General features: G+C 38.3%; 1 protein-coding gene across 2 annotated transcripts in view; it reads left to right on the forward strand.

Annotated features, from left to right (window-relative positions):
* kcnh4b (potassium voltage-gated channel, subfamily H (eag-related), member 4b) overlaps positions 1-21,391 on the forward strand; it is a 47,140-nt gene extending 25,749 nt beyond the window's left edge. The window contains exons 6-16 of one of the 2 annotated variants that reach the window (XM_016663779.1): positions 76-233; positions 335-536; positions 2,052-2,246; positions 3,180-3,379; positions 3,548-3,797; positions 3,885-4,099; positions 11,024-11,062; positions 12,885-13,270; positions 14,605-14,696; positions 16,712-16,788; positions 19,844-21,391. In XM_016663779.1, coding sequence (XP_016519265.1) covers positions 76-233; positions 335-536; positions 2,052-2,246; positions 3,180-3,379; positions 3,548-3,797; positions 3,885-4,099; positions 11,024-11,062; positions 12,885-13,270; positions 14,605-14,696; positions 16,712-16,788; positions 19,844-20,776 — 2,747 coding nt within the window. In that variant the 3' untranslated portion in view covers positions 20,777-21,391. Of the gene's footprint in view, positions 1-75; positions 234-334; positions 537-2,051; positions 2,247-3,179; positions 3,380-3,547; positions 3,798-3,884; positions 4,100-11,023; positions 11,063-12,881; positions 13,271-14,604; positions 14,697-16,711; positions 16,789-19,843 lie in introns of both variants that reach the window. The other variant, XM_016663778.1, reaches the window with a different exon arrangement.
* Positions 21,392-21,594: the final 203 nt, after the last annotated feature.

Raw genomic sequence — 21,594 nt, forward strand, 5'->3', positions numbered from 1 at the left:
TCTTGATTTTCTATTAATGTTTTAAGAATCACCATGACATGGCTGTCAGTTTTTGGGGTGATTTTATAATTCCAGACATTATCCTGAACTTTCGTACCACCTATGTGAGCCAGTCGGGTCAGGTGGTGTACGAGTCTCGCTCCATTTGCATTCACTATGCCACCACTTGGTTCTTTGTGGACTTGGTGGCCGCCTTGCCCTTTGACCTACTCTATGCCTTCAACATCACAGTGGTGAGTACAACCACATTTTTGCAGACCTACAGTTAATCCGTGCCAATCAAGTGGTATAATCAAGAGGAACTGACGTTTTCAAATTGCCGTTCTCTGTTTAGACCTCTTTAGTGCACCTCCTGAAGACGGTCCGTCTTCTGCGTCTCCTTCGGCTTCTTCAGAAGCTCGACCGTTACTCTCAGTACAGCGCCATGGTGCTGACCTTACTGATGTCTGTTTTTGCCCTGCTGGCGCACTGGATGGCCTGCATCTGGTACATGATCGGCCGCAAGGAAATAGAAACCAGTGAAACCTGGGACATAGGTGAGTCTTAAGTAATTTTTATTCCAGGATTAGAGGACTAATGTCTCAGCAAGAGAAACTCATCCATGTGTTCATCTTTAGTCACATTGATTATTGCAACAGTAATCTGCCTAAAAAAAATCAATCCTCCAGCTGCAGCTAATCCAGAACGCTGCTGCTGGCGTTCTGACTAAAACCAGGAAGGTACAGAACATCACCCCAGATCTAAAGTCCTTACACTGGCTCCATGTAGCTCAGGGATAAATACTGCTGTTAGTTTATAAATCACTGAACGGCTTCTTATTATTACCAAAAGAAATATGAGTCAATATCTGTTTTGTCTTCACTTTGCTAATACTGTATTTTTCGGTCTATAAGCTGCTACTTTTTCCCCCACGCTTTGAACCACGCGGTTTTTCTGTGGGTTTTTTCCTCAACCACCAGGGGGCGCTTTAGCAGGAAGTGAATCATTAGAAGTCAAAATTGGAAATCAAAGAACATGCTAATTTTCATTTAGAACAAGCACATGCTAGCAGCAGGCACGACGGAGAAATTTCTTCAAACTCGTACCTGCTCATCATGGAAACAACACGAAGAAATTCATATGATGCAGCTTTAAGTGGAAGGCTGTTGATCTGGTAGTAAATAGAGCCGCTGCATGTAAGTTCGGCGTGAATGAATCCATGGTTCGCCATTGGAGACAGAGAGCTGCGTCCTTAATAAATCCACCAGATTTTGTGGAAAACCGAGATACCAGCGGCTTATAGCCCGGTACGGTATGTTTCCAATTTTGTCTGAGTGGAAGAAGGTGGGGGAGGTTTTTTTTTTTTTTTTTATACCAGGTTATTAAATAATTAACATGTTAAATTGTTACATTTAAAGATGGTAGAATTTGGACAAAGTTTGTAAATTTGACAGAAGTTAGGTCTGAATTGAACCAAACAGCATATCTGCAGTATGGTGCACAGATGGAGGATGTTTGGGGCTCAGCGTAATATTTTCTGTACACCAAAGTTTTCTGGAGCCAGATGGGAAGATATCAATCTTTCCCTTAAACCCAGGAACAAAGTAGGCCATGCAAGCAATGAAACTGGAGGCAGAGTCTGGGGCAAATTTCCTCTGCAGCAGTGTGAGAAAATAATAAACTCCAACAAAAGTGATTTATTGTTCATAAAGTGGTTTTAAAAGCTGGTAAAGTTCAGTTAGTTTTTCTTATATGGGCTTCCTCTGCCTTTATCTGTCTTGAATAAATGTGGATTAGATTAATACCAGATTATTTTGATTATGTTCGAATCTTTTTAAAATCAAATGTCTGTATTGATCCCAAAACTAGTTAATTGTAGCCATCCAGTTTTAAAATGCCAGCTTGCATTTTAAAACTGGATGGCCATATCCTCATTTTGGCAAATACCCACATACAGACAGAAGCTGGCAATGATTTTAACTTTTCTCTCCATCCTTTCACTGACATCAGTCGTTTTCCTGACCGACACAATGAGAGAGAGCTTTTTGAAACGGTCTTGCTTTGCTCCCCAGGGTGGCTCCATGAGCTGGGCAAACGTCTGGAGACTCCGTACATCAACAGCACAGTGGGCGGCCCAACAGTCCGCAGCTCCTACATCGCTGCTCTCTACTTCACCCTCAGCAGCCTGACCAGTGTGGGCTTCGGGAACGTCTGCGCCAACACCGACGCCGAGAAGATCTTCTCCATCTGCACCATGCTCATTGGTGGTACGTTTGACACCAGGTTGTCTCTCTCTCTCGCTCTCTGTCTCTGTTTTGTACGACAGTCCAAGAAATCCAGCAGGAGTCGGGTAGAACCGCTTGGCTGGGTTTGGAGACGCAGCTTGATGCAATCACCATCTTTCAGAAACAGATTATTTTAGCTGAGGTGGCAATAATAAGTGCGGCAGCCCAGCAGATTATCATGGGTTTATTTTACTGCCTGTACGAATCATGATGATGATGTAAACACAGCAGTGACTTAGTGTCAAATCCCTATGGATGAAAGAGCAAATAAAACTTTAAAAGTTCGAAGGGCTGAACTTATTTGAGCTCCAAACGAGAGTTTTGGGATCAAAGTTTTATATTTATCTTTAGTTTAATCTTTAAAGAGATTTTATTTGTGGCTCTTTAACTGGGTGAGGACAGTTTTTTCTCTTGCATATTGTGAAATAATTATTTGGTTTGAATTGCAGCATTAAGTTAAAACTCACAATTCAAGATTAATGAACTTAATGTTTAGACAACTTCTGAGTTAAAACCAAAACATTTTTCTTGGTTGACTGTAATTGCATTTGACTCAGCATTTAATCTTTTGTACATATCTAATATTGGACATAATTCAGATTTAATTCTTTTATTTTAACGAGAGCGTGTATAATTTGTAAATCCCATTACATGCATAGGAACTGTTTTTCTGCCATTATTGAATTTGCGGTTTGTCTGAATGTTCAACCAGCCCCAGCAAGAATCTGTGCTTTAAAATAAAAAAGAAGCTAAAGATGACACCAAAACAAGAGATTCTGTAAGGATTTTTTCTGTTTTGTGTCTGGCCTTCTGTTTTCCCGCTTTCTTTTGAGTTAGCTCACCTTTTTGTCCGACAAAGAGAAAAACTTTGCTGACTTGTTCATGTGCTATCATTACTGCCTCCATCTGCTCCAGCTCTGATGCACGCTGTCGTCTTCGGTAACGTGACGGCCATCATCCAGCGCATGTACTCACGCCGCTCCCTCTACCACACACGTATGAACGACCTGAAGGACTTCATCCGTGTTCACCGTCTGCCCCAGCAGCTTAAGCAGCGGATGCTGGAGTACTTCCAGACCACATGGTCTGTCAACAACGGCATCGATGCCAACGAGGTGGGAGTCTCCTTTGTTTTCACAAGATGCCGTCCCCCAATGACTTAAAGATTAAGAAATGATGATTTTGTTTGTGTGTGTGTGAAATCCCCTCCCAACCCTTTCACACCATCAACTGATTTAAAATATTCCAACTACTCTGCGCCTTATTACATCAAATATCCCCAGCTCCTGCACGACTTCCCAGATGAGCTGCGGGCCGACATCGCCATGCATTTGAATAAGGACATCCTTCAGCTGCCGGTTTTTAAAGGGGCCAGCCGAGGCTGCCTGCGCTCACTCTCCCTTCATATTAAGACCTCTTTCTGCGTACCTGGGGAGTACCTGATCCGTCAGGGCGACGCTCTGCATGCCAACTACTTTGTCTGCTCCGGTTCCCTGGAGGTGCTGAAGGACAGCATGGTGCTGGCGATATTAGGTCTGTTTTATGGCAAACCTGCACAGAAACATGTTCATAAGAGATAAACGAGAGCAGGAAACTGATTGTTGATGTTTGGGATTTTAGGAAAAGGGGATCTGATCGGGTCTGACTTGCCTGGAACTGACCAGGTGATAAAGACGAATGCGGATGTGAAGGCGCTCACCTACTGTGACCTTCAGTACATCAGTGTGCGCGGCTTGAGAGAGGTGCTGGAGCTGTACCCAGAGTACGCCAGCGTGTTCACCACCGACATCCACAACAACATCACCTACAACCTGCGTGAAGGCAGCCAAGACGAGGTACCAGCAAAACAAGAGGATTGTTTTGTATTTAATCAAAATTGCAAATTTACTACCTGGATTTGTGTTTTTTTTTTTGTTTGTTATTTTGGGAGTTATATTTATTGCCTCTGCAGCTGGGTAACATTTGGTCAAAAGGAGACTCAGTCGTTTGAGAACAGGACAGTTCTTAACCCTTTTAGACCTAAGTTTCAAATCTCTGCCTGGATATTTTTGCTTATTTTAATTGCACAAAGTTCTTTAAATGTCCTGTGAGTAAATATATTTCCCCATTTATATCCATAACAACCGGAACTTTCAACATCTAGCAAGTTATTTTTGCAATTTACCATCTATTAAAAGAGTGTTGCACCAGATTAATTTCACTTCCTGCTAAGATGGGAGTGAAATTACCGTAATAACTTGATATCAGCTGGAAAGCGCAACGTCTCCCCTTTCAGAAACTGTTGGAATTTTTCAGGTAGCGCAACATGTGGCGGGATTACGGTACTGCAAATTTGACTGCATCGTTGCCGCTACGTTCAGTCAGGAAGGGTTGAAAGTTATCTATTATGCTTCCTTGAACAGGTTAAGATAGTTTTATGGGCTACACAAAACATATTCATTAATTTTTTTTGCATAAATGAGATTTTAGTCTGCTCAGTTCTGAATGAGCTGGTTTAAGGCTTCCTGTCACTTTAAATACAAACACACTGCTGCTGGCCACACCCCCCAACTCAACGTTTACATTCACACATGGAAACGTCTGAAAACAGATGCGCAATTATACAACTGCACATCTTTGAAAAGCAGAAATAGAGGCTCCTGCACAACCAACAAGAATGCAGCAAGTAGTTTCTGGATGGCAAGTCAACAACAAAACACTTGTCTTTTCCAGCAGCTGTTGTACAGCACATACAGTAGTAAAATCGGTTGAATAAAAGTGCTGGAGCTCCGCTTGGGTTGCTAGGTAACGGCACAATGTCCGCTGAATGTGGCTTAACAATCGGAAGGTTTTTGAAGAGAAGCTCACTTGAGTTTCTGCAGCTAATACAGTCTTTTTTTATCCTAGTGAATGAAAAACATCACCCAAAAATTAAGAAAGATCCATGTTGCAGCTCTGCAAGGTGTGTGCATGAAAACTTAACATAAAAACTAGTAGAGAACTGGAACCCTGCTATTGTTTGTAAAAATAAACAAACATTGCAAATAAATCCATAGATTAAAAACATAAAAACTTTTACCATTAGCACACAAACGTGGCCAAACAGTGTGGAACAGGACATACTAAGCAATACAATTTTGCCCCCTAAGGTGCCTTTGTCACCCTACACGAGTCTCGTTCTGCCACAGCAACCAAAGACCAATTACTATGAGTGGGTGCCAATGTCAGGCAGGCATATCATTTCATTTCCCCAAAGCCCAGCAGGATGCTGCTCTCAGTGCTGCCTGACAACCAGCAGTCATTTCAGAAAACCTTACATAACTACTGTAATATAGAAAGAAAATGGGAACATGCATCCGATTACATTAGAAAACCGGGCATCTTAGTGGGACAGATATTTATTAATATTTTAACAGCTAAATTGGTTTTATCAACACATTCTGGCACAACCAGGCCCTTTAAGAGGATTCATATTTTTGACATGGGCCAAAATGAAGCTGAGTTTGACACCGCTGCCCTAAATCGTAAAGTCTGAGCCAATATCACTCAGCAATCTGCATTTTATAATATCTGTATTTTTCAAGTATAAATTGCGTAAAGAAGCTCCCATTATTATGTTGATTTAGCTAAGAAAATGCCTTTATGAATGAAAATATAAAAAATGTATCCTACAATCTCATATGGCTACAACAGTTGCTGCATAAATTCAATTTAGTTCAGTTTTACTTCACAAATTCACAACGCATACAAGCCCTGGAGTGTAAGATGTGAACATGTATTCTCCTTTTGGTTTTTTCTTCACTTTTCTGCTTTTCCAATCATTATAAGGAGGTAAATTAAACGTTATGCTAATATGACAAACACAGCTAATGAACTGTGTAATAAGAATTCATTAATTCAAGTACCTTACTTCTTGTTGGGTTTTTTTTTAAGTCTAATCAACATAACAAACCCACAACCAGCACAGTATGTGCTCCTGCGCTTAAGTAGCTTTGCTAAATGAATGTTAAACCATAAGTGTTATTATTAAATCATGAGATTAAATAACAGGAAAGAAAAGTTTTGTATTTAGCAAAAGAAATAAAAGAAAATAAAAATTTAAGTGTCCCTAAAACCATTGAGTTTTAGCAGAGTTGGGTAGTAACTAGTTACTTTTACGCAGTTGCATTTACTTGAGGAATTTTTTTTTAAACGTACTTTTATTATGCTGTACTTTTTACTTTTACTTGAGGAATTTTATTATGAAGTATCGCCGCTCGTACTTGAGTAAAATTTCTGGATTCTTTAACTTCAAACGTGTTTTAACCAAAAATTCACCAGACACAGACTCACACCTGAAGTTTCTGTTAAGGTTTTAGTTTTTCATTGAAAGGAACTGATTTGGAAACAATTTATTTTGTTTGTTTGTTTTGTTTTTCACTTGCATCCATTACTGTCATTTCTGTCCTTAAAATACCAAAATTTCCACTTGACTTTATATTTTGGTCCTTCTGATGATGCAATTTTTAAATATTAAATGATTGATAATATGAACAGTTACTCAGTACTTGAGTAGACTTTTTACCAAATACTTTTTTACTCTTACTTGAGTAATTTTTGGATGGACACTTTTTACTTTTACTTGTGTAAAACCCTGTTGAAGTAGTGCTACTCTTTTTGGGTAATCTGCCTCCCTCTGAGTTTTACCTACCTCTCTGTAAAAACTTGAGATTTGTTGTGAATATTTTCTATTCTGCTTTTAAGTGTTTACATTAGTTGTTGCTGAAAATGTTAATGGAATGCTTGTGTAGTCCAGAACTGCCTGCTGGCTCCGATGATCTTTTTTTGTAACATCATTCTTATTGCTACATGTTGCCTAGCATAGCACTGCGTGTTCCTGCTCATTCATGTACTTGTTCATGACTGTTACCTCAGTTACTGCAGCACTTTCTCTAATATCTCATTAACAGGATTGAAACCCCTGGTTTTATAGCCGTAACATTTTAAAGCTATGGCTGATATGGACTGAAATGTTGAACAAGACAACAAAAATATTGGGTAGTTGCTTTGCATGGCATTTTTCTGAACTGAAAGCAAATTAACGGTGGGATGTCTGTGGTGTGTGACTGATAAAAGTGACAACTCTCCTATGCTTTCTAAAAACTGATTCTTGTTAGCAGTCTGTTAGTTCCTCTTGATCCCCTCTAGTCGTCTCCATTGTTTGAAAGTTTTGTTGCTCATTAGTTTAATCTTTGGGTTTTTTTATCCTCGCCTTGTTTTGATTTTTGTAGTTTGGAACAGGAAGGACAAGACATCTGTGAAGGGTTTGCTAATTAGAGGACGTCTTTCTGTCAGTCGGGCTGAGGGACGCAGCTTCCACTGTATTAATTAGGGCTTCAAAAGATGAATGATGCTTAACATTTTGATACCCCAATGCAAAGTTAAACTGGCAAATTACCAGTTCTCTGCATGTAAACTTAATAAAGAGGTTAATTTTCTTCATTTCGGTGTTTCTCTGCTATTGTATTTGATTTAACAACGTTCCCCTGGTTGAAGAACAAGGAATGGTCAAACTTATAGCTGCCAGACATCAAAAACTGACACACACATCATCTACACACTCGCAGTGAAAATATATATAAAACAAAAAGCTTGTTGCCATATCGGCTTTTTGTTGGGGCCTGCCACAAGCATTACATAGGGAAGAGCAATGACTGCCTTGCAAAGCACAGTTACACATTGGATTAGTGTGGTCGTTTAAAATGAAGCTTACTGAAAGTTTCAAAATAAAAGCTTCAATATTCCTCCCACGTTAGTGCACTGCCATAGGCAGTGCAATAATATTTGCCTTCATTGTGTTTCTTTCCTCAGGATAGTGAACTGCCTTGCACATTAACACAAACATTAGCATTTCAGTGCATCCCACTTGTTAGCCTTTTCCCTAAAGTTAGCTATTAGCTCATTTTCCTATTAATTAGACATGTTTAGTATACTGAATGGAGCAAGCCAAATTAAAACAACATGCTAGTGATGCTCCACATGCTACTGCCAGCATTTAGGCCAACATTAGCATCTTGGCTAATTTTAGCGTATACACTAATTTTAACATGCAGAATGGCATAAATCCATGTTATTCAGCATGTTTGTAACTCTCCACATGCTGTTGAGTTGAGTACATTTAGCATTGATGCTAATTTTTAGCATCAGAACGCTGGGTTCCAACCGACGGGCACACTTTGGCAGGCCCCAGTTAAATTTCTTCAGGAATTTTCTAGTTGTGTTTTAAAATGCAAGTAGAATCGATTAACTGATGCTTTCAAATGACACTGGTAATGATTCAGTGTTACTAATCTGAATAGTTATTTAAATCTACTGTTTGGGATTTTATCAAGTGTAACAATACACTGTAAAACATTTGAAGGTGGTTTAACTTGAAAATGAAAGCCCACCTGCTGCCTTGGAAATGCAGTTTAAGTCGACAAGAAAATTGTTTTAGTTTTAACTCAGAAATTAAAGTTCATGAAGTTGCTTTAACAACAAGAAGCAAGTGTATAAAAGTTGTTTCTTTTTAAGTTCTGATAGCTCATTAATCTTTAATTGAGTTTTAACTTAATGCTGCAATTAAACCACAGAGTTATTTGGTTTAGGAGCTTGTTTCTACCAGCTTTTGCACATCTATGGTCTGAAATTGTTGTCCAAAGCTCAATATTAAATAGACTGGACGGGAGAGCATATATAAACACAGATTTTAAATCTAGATCTAAATTTAGATGTGGTTCTAGCTTCTCCTTTCTAAATAGAACGCTATGATTTATTTTTACTATTTAATGTTAAACCACCCAATTCCAATTATCCTACATACGCAGATCAGGAGCTGCTTTGTAAAGTTATATTCTCATGTATAACAGTTTGCACATCTAAAATAAGAACATAATAGAGGAAGATGAGTAGAAACACTTCAACAATATTACAACACAAACCTATTTTATTATTATTAATCGCTAATAAATTTCCACTAGTTTGAGTCTATTATTTATCCTCATCTTCAAAGATTGAGAGATCCTTTATGTGGCCTACCACAATCTAAAGTGATTCAAACTTTAATTTCCTTTTCATCATTTATTTTTAAACACAGCCGTTTGCTTTGGGGATTAAATTTAATGCATTCTTGCATCAAAGAGCTTGATGCTCTAACTGTGTGTCTGTGTCAGTTCCTGCAGAACATTTTTCATCAATTAGAGAAGGCTGCACCATTGCTAAATAATTATCCTCCCCATTGCTTAATAGCCAAAGCTAATTCTGCCACGCACCAGGTGGAAAAACAAACTTACAAGCAATTAGGTTTGGGGGAAAAATGTCTGGTGATTCATTCAAATATATGCAGAAACAGAAAAGTGGACCAATGACCCATCCTGAAAAACTTAAACTTTAACAGCTCATCTTTTAAGTTCATTTCCTATTTTTGAAGTTCTGCGATGAAGATAGTTGGCAATTTTCCTCCACCGGTTTCATTCGTTTTCTGAGTTGTGCATTAAATTAGTTGAGATTATTAAAAAATGTGATTACCAATGTTATAAAACAACCATCTGGGGCGGCTAACACACCGACTGCAATCAGTTCGTAATTGCAGCTGCGACTCATTGGCTGTAAAACTCCAGGCTTCATTATTTTTGAGGATAATCTTGAGAACTCTTGTTTATTTGAATTTCCATTATTGAGCTGAAGTGGCAGTAAATGACAAATAGGAAATTTTAGCATCTCACAAGGAGCAGATGTAAAAAATGACAGTTATTAGTCAAATTCCCGAGGAGGGAGATAAACAAATAAATAAAACACAGGGAGAGAATTATTAGCATTTTTAACATTTTGATAGAAATTAAATATTTTCTGTAAGTAGCAGTTCATTTTCAAAAATCAAAAATCAAAATGTTCTTAAAGGGCCGGTTGGGCCAGAATGTGTTGACAAAACTCAGTTAACTGTTAAATGTTAATAAGTAGCTGTTTGTTTCAGCATTTAATAAGTGTTTCTTAAAATAAAATAATATTGAACATCTTTTCACACTGATCAGTCCATCCAGGATTTAACGTGTTTTTTTTTTTGTTTTTTTTTGTGGGATTTTTTTTTTAACAACCAAAATCACAGATTTTATCACAGATTTTAGAAATATTTGAATTTCTAAAATTCATCATCACTAATGTGGCTTTTTATTAATTGCCGTATAACTTGACATCAAGTAAAGCTGAAGTTTAACTCAATGTTTTCGGTTAATTTTGAGAAAGATTTGCTGTAAAAATCAGAAAAAATGTGGGAATTTGTAGATTTTGTGTGAATTTTGCAGATTTGTTGTTCATGTAATTTGGAGTCTAGAGGGCCACATAAAAAGCTACGATGGGCCACATATGGCCCACGGGCCTCGAGTTTGACACGTGGTGTAAAGGATTTCTAATTTAATATTTAAGCGACATGGTTTTACTCAATGAGGCTGGAAAATATATTTGAAAAGGTTAATTATTTACACATCTACTTGTGCAAATCTGAACGTCTTACTAAATGTTTCATTCCTGTGATGATCTTCTCTCTTCCTGCCACTTTGCCCTTTTAACCTCTTCTAGGTTGAGGCTTACATGCCAAGTTCATTTCATTTCTACTGATCCTCCAGAAACTGCTTATTTCTGATATTTTGACTCGGTTGTGCTTTTAAGAAGCTTACCATATTTTCAAAAAAAAAGCCTTCAAACGCACTAGAAGTGCTGTTTTCCCAACTTGTCGTCTTTTGTCTCCTTCCTTTTTGTCCCTGCAGGGCTTCAGCAGATTCTGCAAGTCGCCCAGACTTTCCCATGTGAGTTCTGCATTCATTTAATACCCTTCCAGTTTTTCAAAGGGTTTTTATTCCTTTTTATGACGCGCTTTCTGAACGTGTTAGTACGTTGTTACAGAAACAGGAGCACTGCACTGCATGCATGGTCATGGAAAGGGCCTTTTATTGAGGATTAATTTTCATACGAAACAACTACAACGCTCTCAGTGAATCCAACATTTTAATAAGCCTCAAACTTGAATATTTAAAAAGTAAAGATGAGGTTTTGTCTTTCTTAAAAGAATATCTTCAGTCCCGACTCATCGAGTTTCTAGTGAAAATATCTTAACCATAACTAACACGTAACTTTTCAGCTACATATAAAGGCTTGTTTTAAGTTAATAATTCCTTAATATTCATGAAAAAGTTCTCGTTCTATTCTCAGATTATTTAACTTATAACACATTTTTCCCATGTTACAAGTTAATTTATCTGCCAATCGTACAAGTTATTTTTTTGTCAGTATTAAGGAATTATTTACTTAAAACAAGCCTCTATGAGCTGAAAAGTTACTTTTAAATTAGTTTAGATATTTTAAGTGGAATCAGAAACTAGTCCAAAATTACTTTGTAAGATTTTGTGCTTTTGAAGTGCATAGAAATGATTATAAAATCTGTCTTCAGGTATTTCTTGGCCCACTTTTGATATTTTAAATAATTTATCTCAGGTGTATGAAATCCAAAACCTACACATGCAAACTGAGTAATTTAAATCTTTTTTGTTTTGTTTTGTTTTATTTTACCCAGAAACAATTATTCACACCTTGAAAAAAGAGTGTTGATCTCCTAAAACTGCACAAAATACAAATACGCATCACCTGATGAAGTTAAATCCACTAAGTTTATGCAGCTTGGAGTTGGAAAGTGTTCATTGAAAGATGAGATTGCATCACCTTGTTGCCTATAATTATACACACAGTGTAATTAAAGGCAGAAAAAGCGATTTCCCCTGGTTTCCATGTAGATTTTTGAGGCAATCCCTCCTGTTTTTCATGTGGTGCTGCTGCTGGTTCTGTGGGACCGTCTGGCCGAGTTTTTCCCCTCCAGGTTGAAACTCGTTTAGCAGAGACGGGGCAGTCCAGTCCCGGGTGTTAGCTCACTAACTGGGTCAATAACTCTCTGAAATCTTCTGAGCTACTTTTCTTATCTTGTTCCGTACCCTCACCCATCTCTTCCTGCTATTTTTAGAGCTGAGGTCACATTGCAGGATTAATGTTTAGCTGGAATCGACATAGGGTCTTTCTAAATCAATAATATTAAAAAAAAATCAATATTTGCTCAGCATTGTGTTGATCTGCTGGGGTGATGGGATCTGTTTTTGCAACATGTATTGCATTTCCTGGTGTCATATTTTAAAGAGCAAACCAGGATTGTTTTAGTGCACACTCTCTCAAAAAATCTCTTTAGAAATAACAAAGTAAAAAAATTGGAATTGGTAAGTGGTACTAACATCAAAACTTCTTTATATTTGTCATAAAGGACTCTTGGTTTACAGCAGTAGTGGAAATTTTTTAAAATGAACACTTAGAAGTGGCGCAGTCAAAGTTTGGACTTAAACGTGATGGAGATGTTGTACCATGACGAGGTCCTCCAAGCCCAAAACTGTCAAACGAGGCTGAATTCAGACAGAACTGCAGAGAAACGTGGGTCCCACAGCAAAGTAAAAGCTTAAAACCCACCTGTGTCGAGTTGCCTCTGATCAACATATTTGATGTGTATTTGCTTGATGATTTTAATGTTGACATTTGACAAAATGTTATGTTTTTAACACTACTGTATCCGTTTATTGTGCTCCTATCCAGCAGTCCCCAAAGCTCCCTCCTATTGTTGAGACGAAGTCGGACGACCCCGACGACGCCTTCCACCTCTCTCCAGCCACGCGCTCCCGGCGCAACCTCCTGCTTCCCAATTTCACCAGCCCGGTTCGCCGCACCTCCCTGGGCAACCTGCTAGGGGACGAGCTGCGTCAGTTCAACGCCCTGCGACGATGCCGTTCACCAAACCTCAGCCGAGGATTCCTGGGACAAAGCTTGTCCCCTCAGCCACCTTCAAAAAAAGAGCACAGCACTTCCTTATCCACCCCAACTCAGGCTTCAACTTCAGCTAACGGCGAGCCGGGAGACGAGCAAAAACCTGCAAAGTTGCTCATCCCAACGGTGACGTGCTTTCCACCACCGGACCTCAGCCCCAGGTATCGGGACATATTTACCTCATAGGTATTTCTACCTGGGTAAAAATGGCAAGATGAAGCTGAACGACTTGAATAATGCAGTTTATTTTGATAGTATTATTATTTAACTACCTGTTGAAACTGATGAAGTTTGTACAATTCTTCGTCCACATCATTAGAGCTAATACGGATCTTTGGTATCTGAAACAATTAATGGCGATAAATCAATTATTAAAATAATCATCAACTAATTTAGTAATTGATTAGTCAGTAAATGGAGAATACAGACTCTAAAAAGACCACTTGCTAAAAAGAAAAATAACATATTCAAGCCAATCCTGTTCAAAAAAAAAAAAGCATTTAAGATACAAAACATGATAAATTTGTTCTTCCCAAAACTCCTGAGGTGGCATAGACTTAGCTTTCCTAGACTCAAATTCACTGTAGGAATGCTACATTGCTGCATTTTAGGCATTAAAATGTTTGTTTTCTTATTTAAAAAAGCAATTGAATTACTTATTTGCATCTTAGTGTATTTCTGATATGGCATAAAAAAGGCTTAAATGGTTAAATGAAAATTCAAACCATTTTTCAGGCTGATGGATAGAATAATCAGTTACTAAAATCCTCAGTTGCAGCCTTGATGTATTTGTGTTTTTTTTTAATCTCTTCACTGCTGTCTGCATAACAAATTACCCACTGGGAACAAGAAGACAGGAGAGGTACAAGAGACATGAAGAGGAATAGGATGATGTTTTAATAAATTATTAGACGTATGATATAAGGTGTCAGTAATAAGAGTGGCCACATATCCAGTCAGGTTTATGCTAGGAGCTTATAGATGCTTATACAGAGAGTTGAATTCTCTGCAAAGTGCTAAAGTAGATTTTACAAAACATCAGGGTGACTGTCTGCATAAATAACAGTGTGGATTAGAGAAAATCCCAAATAAATTCAAATTGTGCACACAGGTATAATTTTAAAGAAGCGTTGAAGTTCACTCCAACACAAAACACCGAAGAAGAACGATGCTCGAATATATGAGAACAAAAGTCCCACAACTCCTGTAAATGCATATTACAGCAGATGTCACTGTATTTCATTACTGGAGGGCCTTATCTTGCTGCTCCTACCGTCTGTATCTATAATGTATCACCCAGTAAGCTCCACATGTGGGTAAGGGCTGGTTCATACAGCTCAAATATCTCATCCCATCACATCGAAACCCACATGGGCGTCTGCCAGCTGCAGCTCTCATGGCACATTCTTGGATCATCTTGTGTCTCTGATGATAATTGAAAACGCTCTACTGTAACGTTAACCCACATTCTCCATCTCCTCATCCCTCCTATCAGGGTTGTAGATGGCATCGAAGACAACAGCCACACGTTCCATTTCACCGTGGAGCACAGCAAGCCCAGCTCCAGAACAGGTGGCATCACCCCAGGTAAGACACACCGCCGCCCCCCAGCCGTGGCGGTAAGCTGGAGGCCAGATGGCGTGGAGGTAAACCGGAGAGTTCAAACACTGGGTGCATGTGAGGCAGGCCTGCCTCCTTCTGGGGAAATCTGAGAGCGCAGCAGAAAGGAAAGACAGCCAGGTGTCCACAGAGTCAGAGAACATGTGAAAGGACAAGTGAGGTCAGAACGGGGTTCACACTGTGTGAGTTTCTGCTGATGATGGCGGTCTGTAGGCTTCAGGTCACACGAGGTCCGGTTCATTTACTTTACTGGAGTCAATTAGCAGTTTTCGCAGTGCATTTGTGGTACGAAACATATGGGGGAATTTTTCTGCTATAATTCGAGAGCACACATTTTCAGTCTGAAAGCAGGACTTCATGTCTTGTTATCAAAACTTTCAGTACTTTTAGTACGTTTAGTACTTTTGCTAACATTTTCAGTTTGAAAGCAGGACTTTGTGTCTTGATCTCAAAACTTTTAGTACTTGTGCTAACATTTTCAGTTTGGAAGCAAGACTTCATGTCTTGATCTCAAAACTTTTATTACTTTTGTTAACATTTTCAGTTTGAAAGCAGGACTTGATGTCTTTCTTCTTGAAACTTACTCCTTGTACTCAAAACTTCTGCTCTCCTTCAAATATTCACTGTGCTGTCTCAAACCTTTGTCCTCACGCTCAAAACTTCACTCTGCTTGGATCAAATCTCCGCTTGCAAACCTCTCTGCTCGCCCCCAAAATAAAAAAGTACTGTCGCCTGGCAACCTCTCAGCCGATACTTGTGCTACAATTGATAGAAGCCACACAGGTACACCCACTAGAAGAAAACAAACACACCCTGTATAACACTTTCATTCTATTGGCTGAGAGGTTGCCAGGTGACCTCTCAGTTTCTGGTTTTGAGCAAGTGAGCAGAGAAGTTTGCAAGAGGAGATTTGATCCCCTTTAAAGTTCCAAATCTTATGTTTCTGAATAAATGCATTTTGGTTCAGATTGTAGCAGAAATTAAGTTATGTCACATATAATTGCTGCTGAAGAACATTAGTAATTTAAAACAAGGAGAAAAGGAAGAGCAAATTCACAGTGACTAATGCTTTAGCATTGCTCAGAGCTAACGTATGGAGAAATATTTTATTTTATTACGTGCTGGCTACAAAGTATTATCTGTTTTCATGGTTCATCTGGTGCACTGTGCTTCCTAATTACTCTCTCTGGGATGATGTCACAAAGCTTTTTGTATATGCTAAACATGTCCAAAGAGTCATTTGTGTTTCACATACTTCTCACACAAGAGCTGCTCTGATGCCATTTCACCACATTTAATTTGGTTTAGTTAAAAATCGTCACATATTTATTTATATTTGTGTAAACTGCAACCAAAGCAAAAAGCATTGGATTCTCAAAGACCAGCTCTGTTCATAGATTATGAGGAGTGTCTCAATCTTTCTGGATCTGGAGTTTGCAGTGAAGAAACATTTTCCAATTCCTACAGCCATTTATTTGTGGGGAAAACTGCAACCCGAGGCAAAAAAGCTGTGTATTGCTTGTAACTCTGGTGTGTTTATTTCTCAGTATTATCAGTGCAGTTTGTGTCATTGATCCAGAGAAAAAAGCAGGTGGTGTGCATAGAAAATGTGAATAAAATGTAGAAACTGCATATTTTTGTAAATTTGCCCATATAGTTTCTTGCTACAGAACAATTCATGCAGATTCTAAACTATTTATTCTTTTTTCACTTTTCTGTGTTAACACAATCTGTTACCATGTCACACAATTCACAACGCAGAGGCTTTAAACTTCAAATGTTTTTCACAAATGGAAAAAGTTTATAAAAAATGAAAATATGCACATTCTTAACCAGAACAGGGCATAAGTCAGCAATAATTTTATCTTTTCTGAATCTATAGATCCACAATGTTCTATTAAAACTCACATTAAGTCAAGATTTCTGTGATGTGATTGTATTTTTTTTCTTATGTGTTTTATCTTTTTCTCATAATTCTCCAGAATCCACACAAACAAATGCCACTCTGCTGCAGGAGACAGAGGAGGTGAAGGAGAGCATAGCTCAGCTAAATCTTAAGGTAAAGTGACTTAAAACAGGATTAAGGGGTAAATATGATTCATGGCCTTGAAATTCTACCTTTGCAAATATATATTGTGATATAACCAATTTTTACACAAGCACAAATTGGGATTTTGTTTACTTATTGGCACCCCTGGTAGCAATGTGTGAATAGCCTTGAAGCAAATTAATCTTATATGAAAACAAGATTTATTTTTGTTCTTTAATTTTATTTTTATTATTTCAACCTTTATTTTGAGGACATTTTTCAGTGGGGAATAAATATTACAACGTAGAGGAGCAAGTAATGTATATTGTCTGTGTCTTCCCTTTTTCTCTGACTTTCTTCTTGTCAAGTTACACAAAAATAAAGGTCACTATTTCCACAATTATTTTTTATTGTTTATTTTAGTGATGAAAGAAGAGAAAATGTCTTTTTTTTTCTTTTTTTTTGTTTCATTTCCAAACTACTGTTGGTAACTTGCTTGTTTTTTTTGTATTTCCCATTTTAAGGAGTGACTAAAAGAAAAGAACCTTATATCTTAAGTGATGATTTTTTATATATATATATATTAAATATAAGGAGTCTTATTGTTTAATTTTTTATTTTGTTTTGCTACATACCTCGCAGGTGACTGTATTTACGAGGATGTTGGTTGTTTTTTTTATTTATTTCTTTTTCTTGTTGGAATTGTGATTTTTTTTTTTATGTGAAACGCCTAATATATTAAACACTAAATATATATAAGGAGCACCAGCAAGTTAGTCTGTGATGTTATGCTCCTGCTATATTTTAAAAACAAACATATTTTCCAGGGGTGCCAGAAATAGTGCTTTGTATTTTGTTGCATCATTTCTGACTCTGTTTATACTTGACTGATGCTTTGCACCTAATCTGACTGTAAATGGAGTTACATTTGGTGCAGCGTAAGCATCCAGATGGACCCAGTAAGGTGCTGTCAGAAGTTAATATTAATTAATCAGCAGGGCACTTCTGCAATGCAGAAGAACATCAGGAGTGCTGACTCAGAAAAACTCAGGACAGTGTGCAGCTCTAAGGTGGATCTTCTGGCCCAACCCTCCCTCCAGACATCTTTTCTTCTTCTCTCATTAGGACACCTTTGTGGTTATATTCACACATAAGGCACCAAATAAACCTCAATCACACAAGCTGATTAATTCCCCTCCTTTGGGAAGACTTGAAGGATTTAAACTGTTCGGGATTTTTTATCGTTACTGGAATATGGTGGTGGGCTCCTTCCTTACAATCTGAGTTCAATTCAATTACCAAACCTAAAAACATTTTGTTTCGATCCATTTTTACTTCCATGTTTGTTAAGAGCACTTTTCAATGTAGGCGAAACCTGGAGAGTTTTCTTTCTTCGTTCTCTTTTCCAACCACTCATTCATTTTTAGCCTGCAGAAAAAGCGCTAAGCCAATGAATAAAAGTAAACTGATTTAGGATTTGGCATTCTTACCCCCACAGACTCACAGATGTGCACTTCGTACAACAGTGATTCTTGAGAATAGGGACAAAATGGGTTTTAATTTTCCCCAAAAAATTTATTATTATTTCTCAACCTTATGTATGCAAATATGACAAATAATGTTTTGGAAATGTAAAGATGCTAAGGTGCAGGCTCCCAGTTGCAACATCTTTTTTAAAAATTACATTTTTAATAGACCTGACCCAGAACGTTGTCATCACCATCTGACAAAAATAAATATAAAATAATTTTTAAAATACCTTATTAGTGATATTTTACTAATTTTTACAGACAAATGCTTCTCAAGAAACAAAAAAAAATATTAAGAACTGAAGGTGGTGACAAACTAGTGAGTAAAAAAATACCTGATACATGTGAAGTAATGCAATTCATGTAAAATACATTAAAATGAATTAATTGCACATTTAAGTGAGATTTGACAATAATTTCACTGAAAAAGTCACAAAAACTCTGACGGAGTTGACAAATAGCCAAACTACCTAAATTTATATGACGTTATTCTGAAGGGGCCATATTGTAGCTCATCAGGTCCATGAAATCTTTACAGTTTACCAGAATTAAGCTTTTATTTCACAAAATTTCATCAAAGTTTTGTAAATTGTCAGTTATGGTGTTGACACATCATGGTTGTGACGAGCAACTTAGGAATAAAACAGAAGAAAAAACGAAAGAATAACATAAGCTAACCAGAGCTAACTAGCCCTCCTAGCAAAGGAAGAGAAAGGAAGTGGTCATGGGGTCCTCAGAAGTTCTGGTGCCCCCCAATAATGCCTGTTTTTTTACATTCTTTTCATTTCTGACGGTGTTGACAAAAACTAAGGACAAATTTCAGTGGAGTTGGAAAATATATAAAAATAATTTTTAATTCAATTTATTGATACCTCTATAATTATTTATATTACTACTTGTCACAATATATAATTTTAGTATTTCTTTAATTATTTTAAACTATTATAATGTGTTGAGTTCTGCTCCTGGACAAGGGCTTTTACAGGCATCATCCACCGACTACAGTGTTTAAAATAAAAAAATATTCAGCAAAAAAAAGAAAAATATACATTGTTGTGCTCACATGACCCAGGTTAGTTTAGTCAGACATTTGAAAAAAATATATATTTTGTGTATATTTTATTCAAATTTTGTGCTTTATCCATAGGACCTGTTTTGTCCCTATTCTCAAGAATCACTAACAAGATGTTTTGAACAAGATTTGTTTTCTCCACAGTTTTAATAGTAAAGAGGGTTATATAATAATAATAAAAAATAATCAAACTATTTTTAATTTTTTTTACTTAAAGAAAAATCTCAAGGTGCGCACAGCTGTGCAGCTGCAGGCGCTACTGACTTCTGTGATGTATTTGAGATTGGAGTTGGTTTAATGACTGCAGAAATCCACTTTACCTTGGTCCCCTATTGGAGTAGCTGCTAGCTTTAGCCTCCAACTGGATTTAACTGAATTCAAACCTTAGTTCAACAATTCGGAACTATTCTTTTAAGTTTACTTTGCTTGACATTATTGTAAAAAGCTTTTTAGTAGTAATAACATACCTATGTGCTCTACACAGGTGGGCGTATTAAACCAAGAAGTATCAGAACTCACCAAGAGCCTTCACAACATGATGCATCTCCTCCAGGCTCATGTATCTGTAAACCACCACCACAAAACCCCCTGTCTTTCAACTCCTCACTCTGTTCATTCGGTGTCCAGCTCTCCCATAGCCCCCAGCACCTCCACAGCTTACTGCCTTTATACCAGTCCGCAGAGTCTCAAAGCCCGGGGCCACCAAAGTGGACCAGTCGCTTCCCAGTGGAGCTACAGCGAAACTGTTCAGTCCCATAGCAACCAGTCTACCACACCAGTCTCTAATGCCTGTCTACGACTTTCACTAAACTCTTCATCTAAGTTAGGTTTATGCCATAGCACTGAGAGCATGACTTTACCTGTATGGACCAGCCCATCTCTGTTTCATGTCGGTGGAAGTCCTGACTTGGCGCGTCATTCAAGTCGGGATGAGTCCCGACCTCTCGGTGCTGGTCCAACCTCCATCAGCCAGTCCCATCCCACGCTGTGTCTGCAGCCTTCCAGTGACGGCGATGAATTCGCCTGCCTTCTGCCCAGCGCTCCAGCAGGTACATCCACACACAGCCTGCTGGACCCAATGCCTCAAACCTCCAGTGATGCTCTAGGTCACAATTTGACCTTCCAGATCCACGACTCGCACTCCTCCCTCCCTGCTGCCTCCTCTTCACCGCCTGCGTTACCCGGCCAGCCGTTCGACTCCTCTCTGGATTCGGGATCTCCACAGATGGATGTTTTAGCGCCCTGTCTCACACTGGGCGACCCCTCTGCTTCAGAGCACACCAGTTTGGAGTGTCTGCTGGGCAACAGGGACTCTGTGGAAAGTAGGGACAGTGAGAGCATGTCATCGCGAAGGTCCAGCATCGGCGGTCAAACTCAGAGCACCGAGCAGTCATGGTGCCTGGACCTCACAGACTGAAAACATCCACTTTTGAGTTAGACTTGGCAACAGTAGCTGCATTTCCACTAACCATAAAATTGCGCAAATTGGAATTGTGTAAATAATTTCATATGCCAATTTCGAAATTTCTGTTTCCCGCATACATTTTTTCCCAATGGTTTCCTGAGATAGCAAGTTAATTTCCTGTTTTCTTCAGATAACTAGTTAATTTCTCAATGGTTTTCTCGAGATAATGAGTTAATCCTGATGATTAGTCTGTGTGTTAAACCTCATTCCATCCTTCAACGCATGCCGTTACGCACAATCGCATGTGGCATCCATCTAAAGGCTGTAATGAGATTTAAAACTCCTGATCTCAAAAGTCATCAGGAAATGAATTCTTTATCTCTAGAAAACCATCAGGGAAAAGGGTATTTGGAAAACAGGAAGTTATCTTAGAAAAATGGAAAATTACCTCGTTATCTTGAGAAAATCATTGGGGAAAAATATTTATGAAAACGTCCTCTCTCGGCTTCTATAGATTTGTGAGCCGTATCAAAGTTGGTGTTTTTTGCAAAACAGAAATGGAAAAACTTTTTTCCATCCAACCAGTTTGTATACAGCAGCAGCACACTTATTTGTGGGAACTGACCTCCTTGGACAACATGCAGCTGGCTCCACCAGAGCTCTCAGCGTCGGACAATTCGTCAAAACTTGAGTTTGTTGAATCCGTAGCTGTAATGTAAACTCACCGACTCAAATTTCCCCCAAACACTACATATGTAGCTGCCCCTATAACAGGGGTGGCCAAGTCCAGTCCTCGAGAGCCACCATCCTGCAAGTTTTAGAAGTATCCT

Source organism: Poecilia formosa, unplaced genomic scaffold (genome assembly GCF_000485575.1).
Source record: "Poecilia formosa unplaced genomic scaffold, Poecilia_formosa-5.1.2 Scaffold444, whole genome shotgun sequence".
In the NCBI taxonomy this organism is placed as follows: domain Eukaryota; kingdom Metazoa; phylum Chordata; class Actinopteri; order Cyprinodontiformes; family Poeciliidae; genus Poecilia; species Poecilia formosa.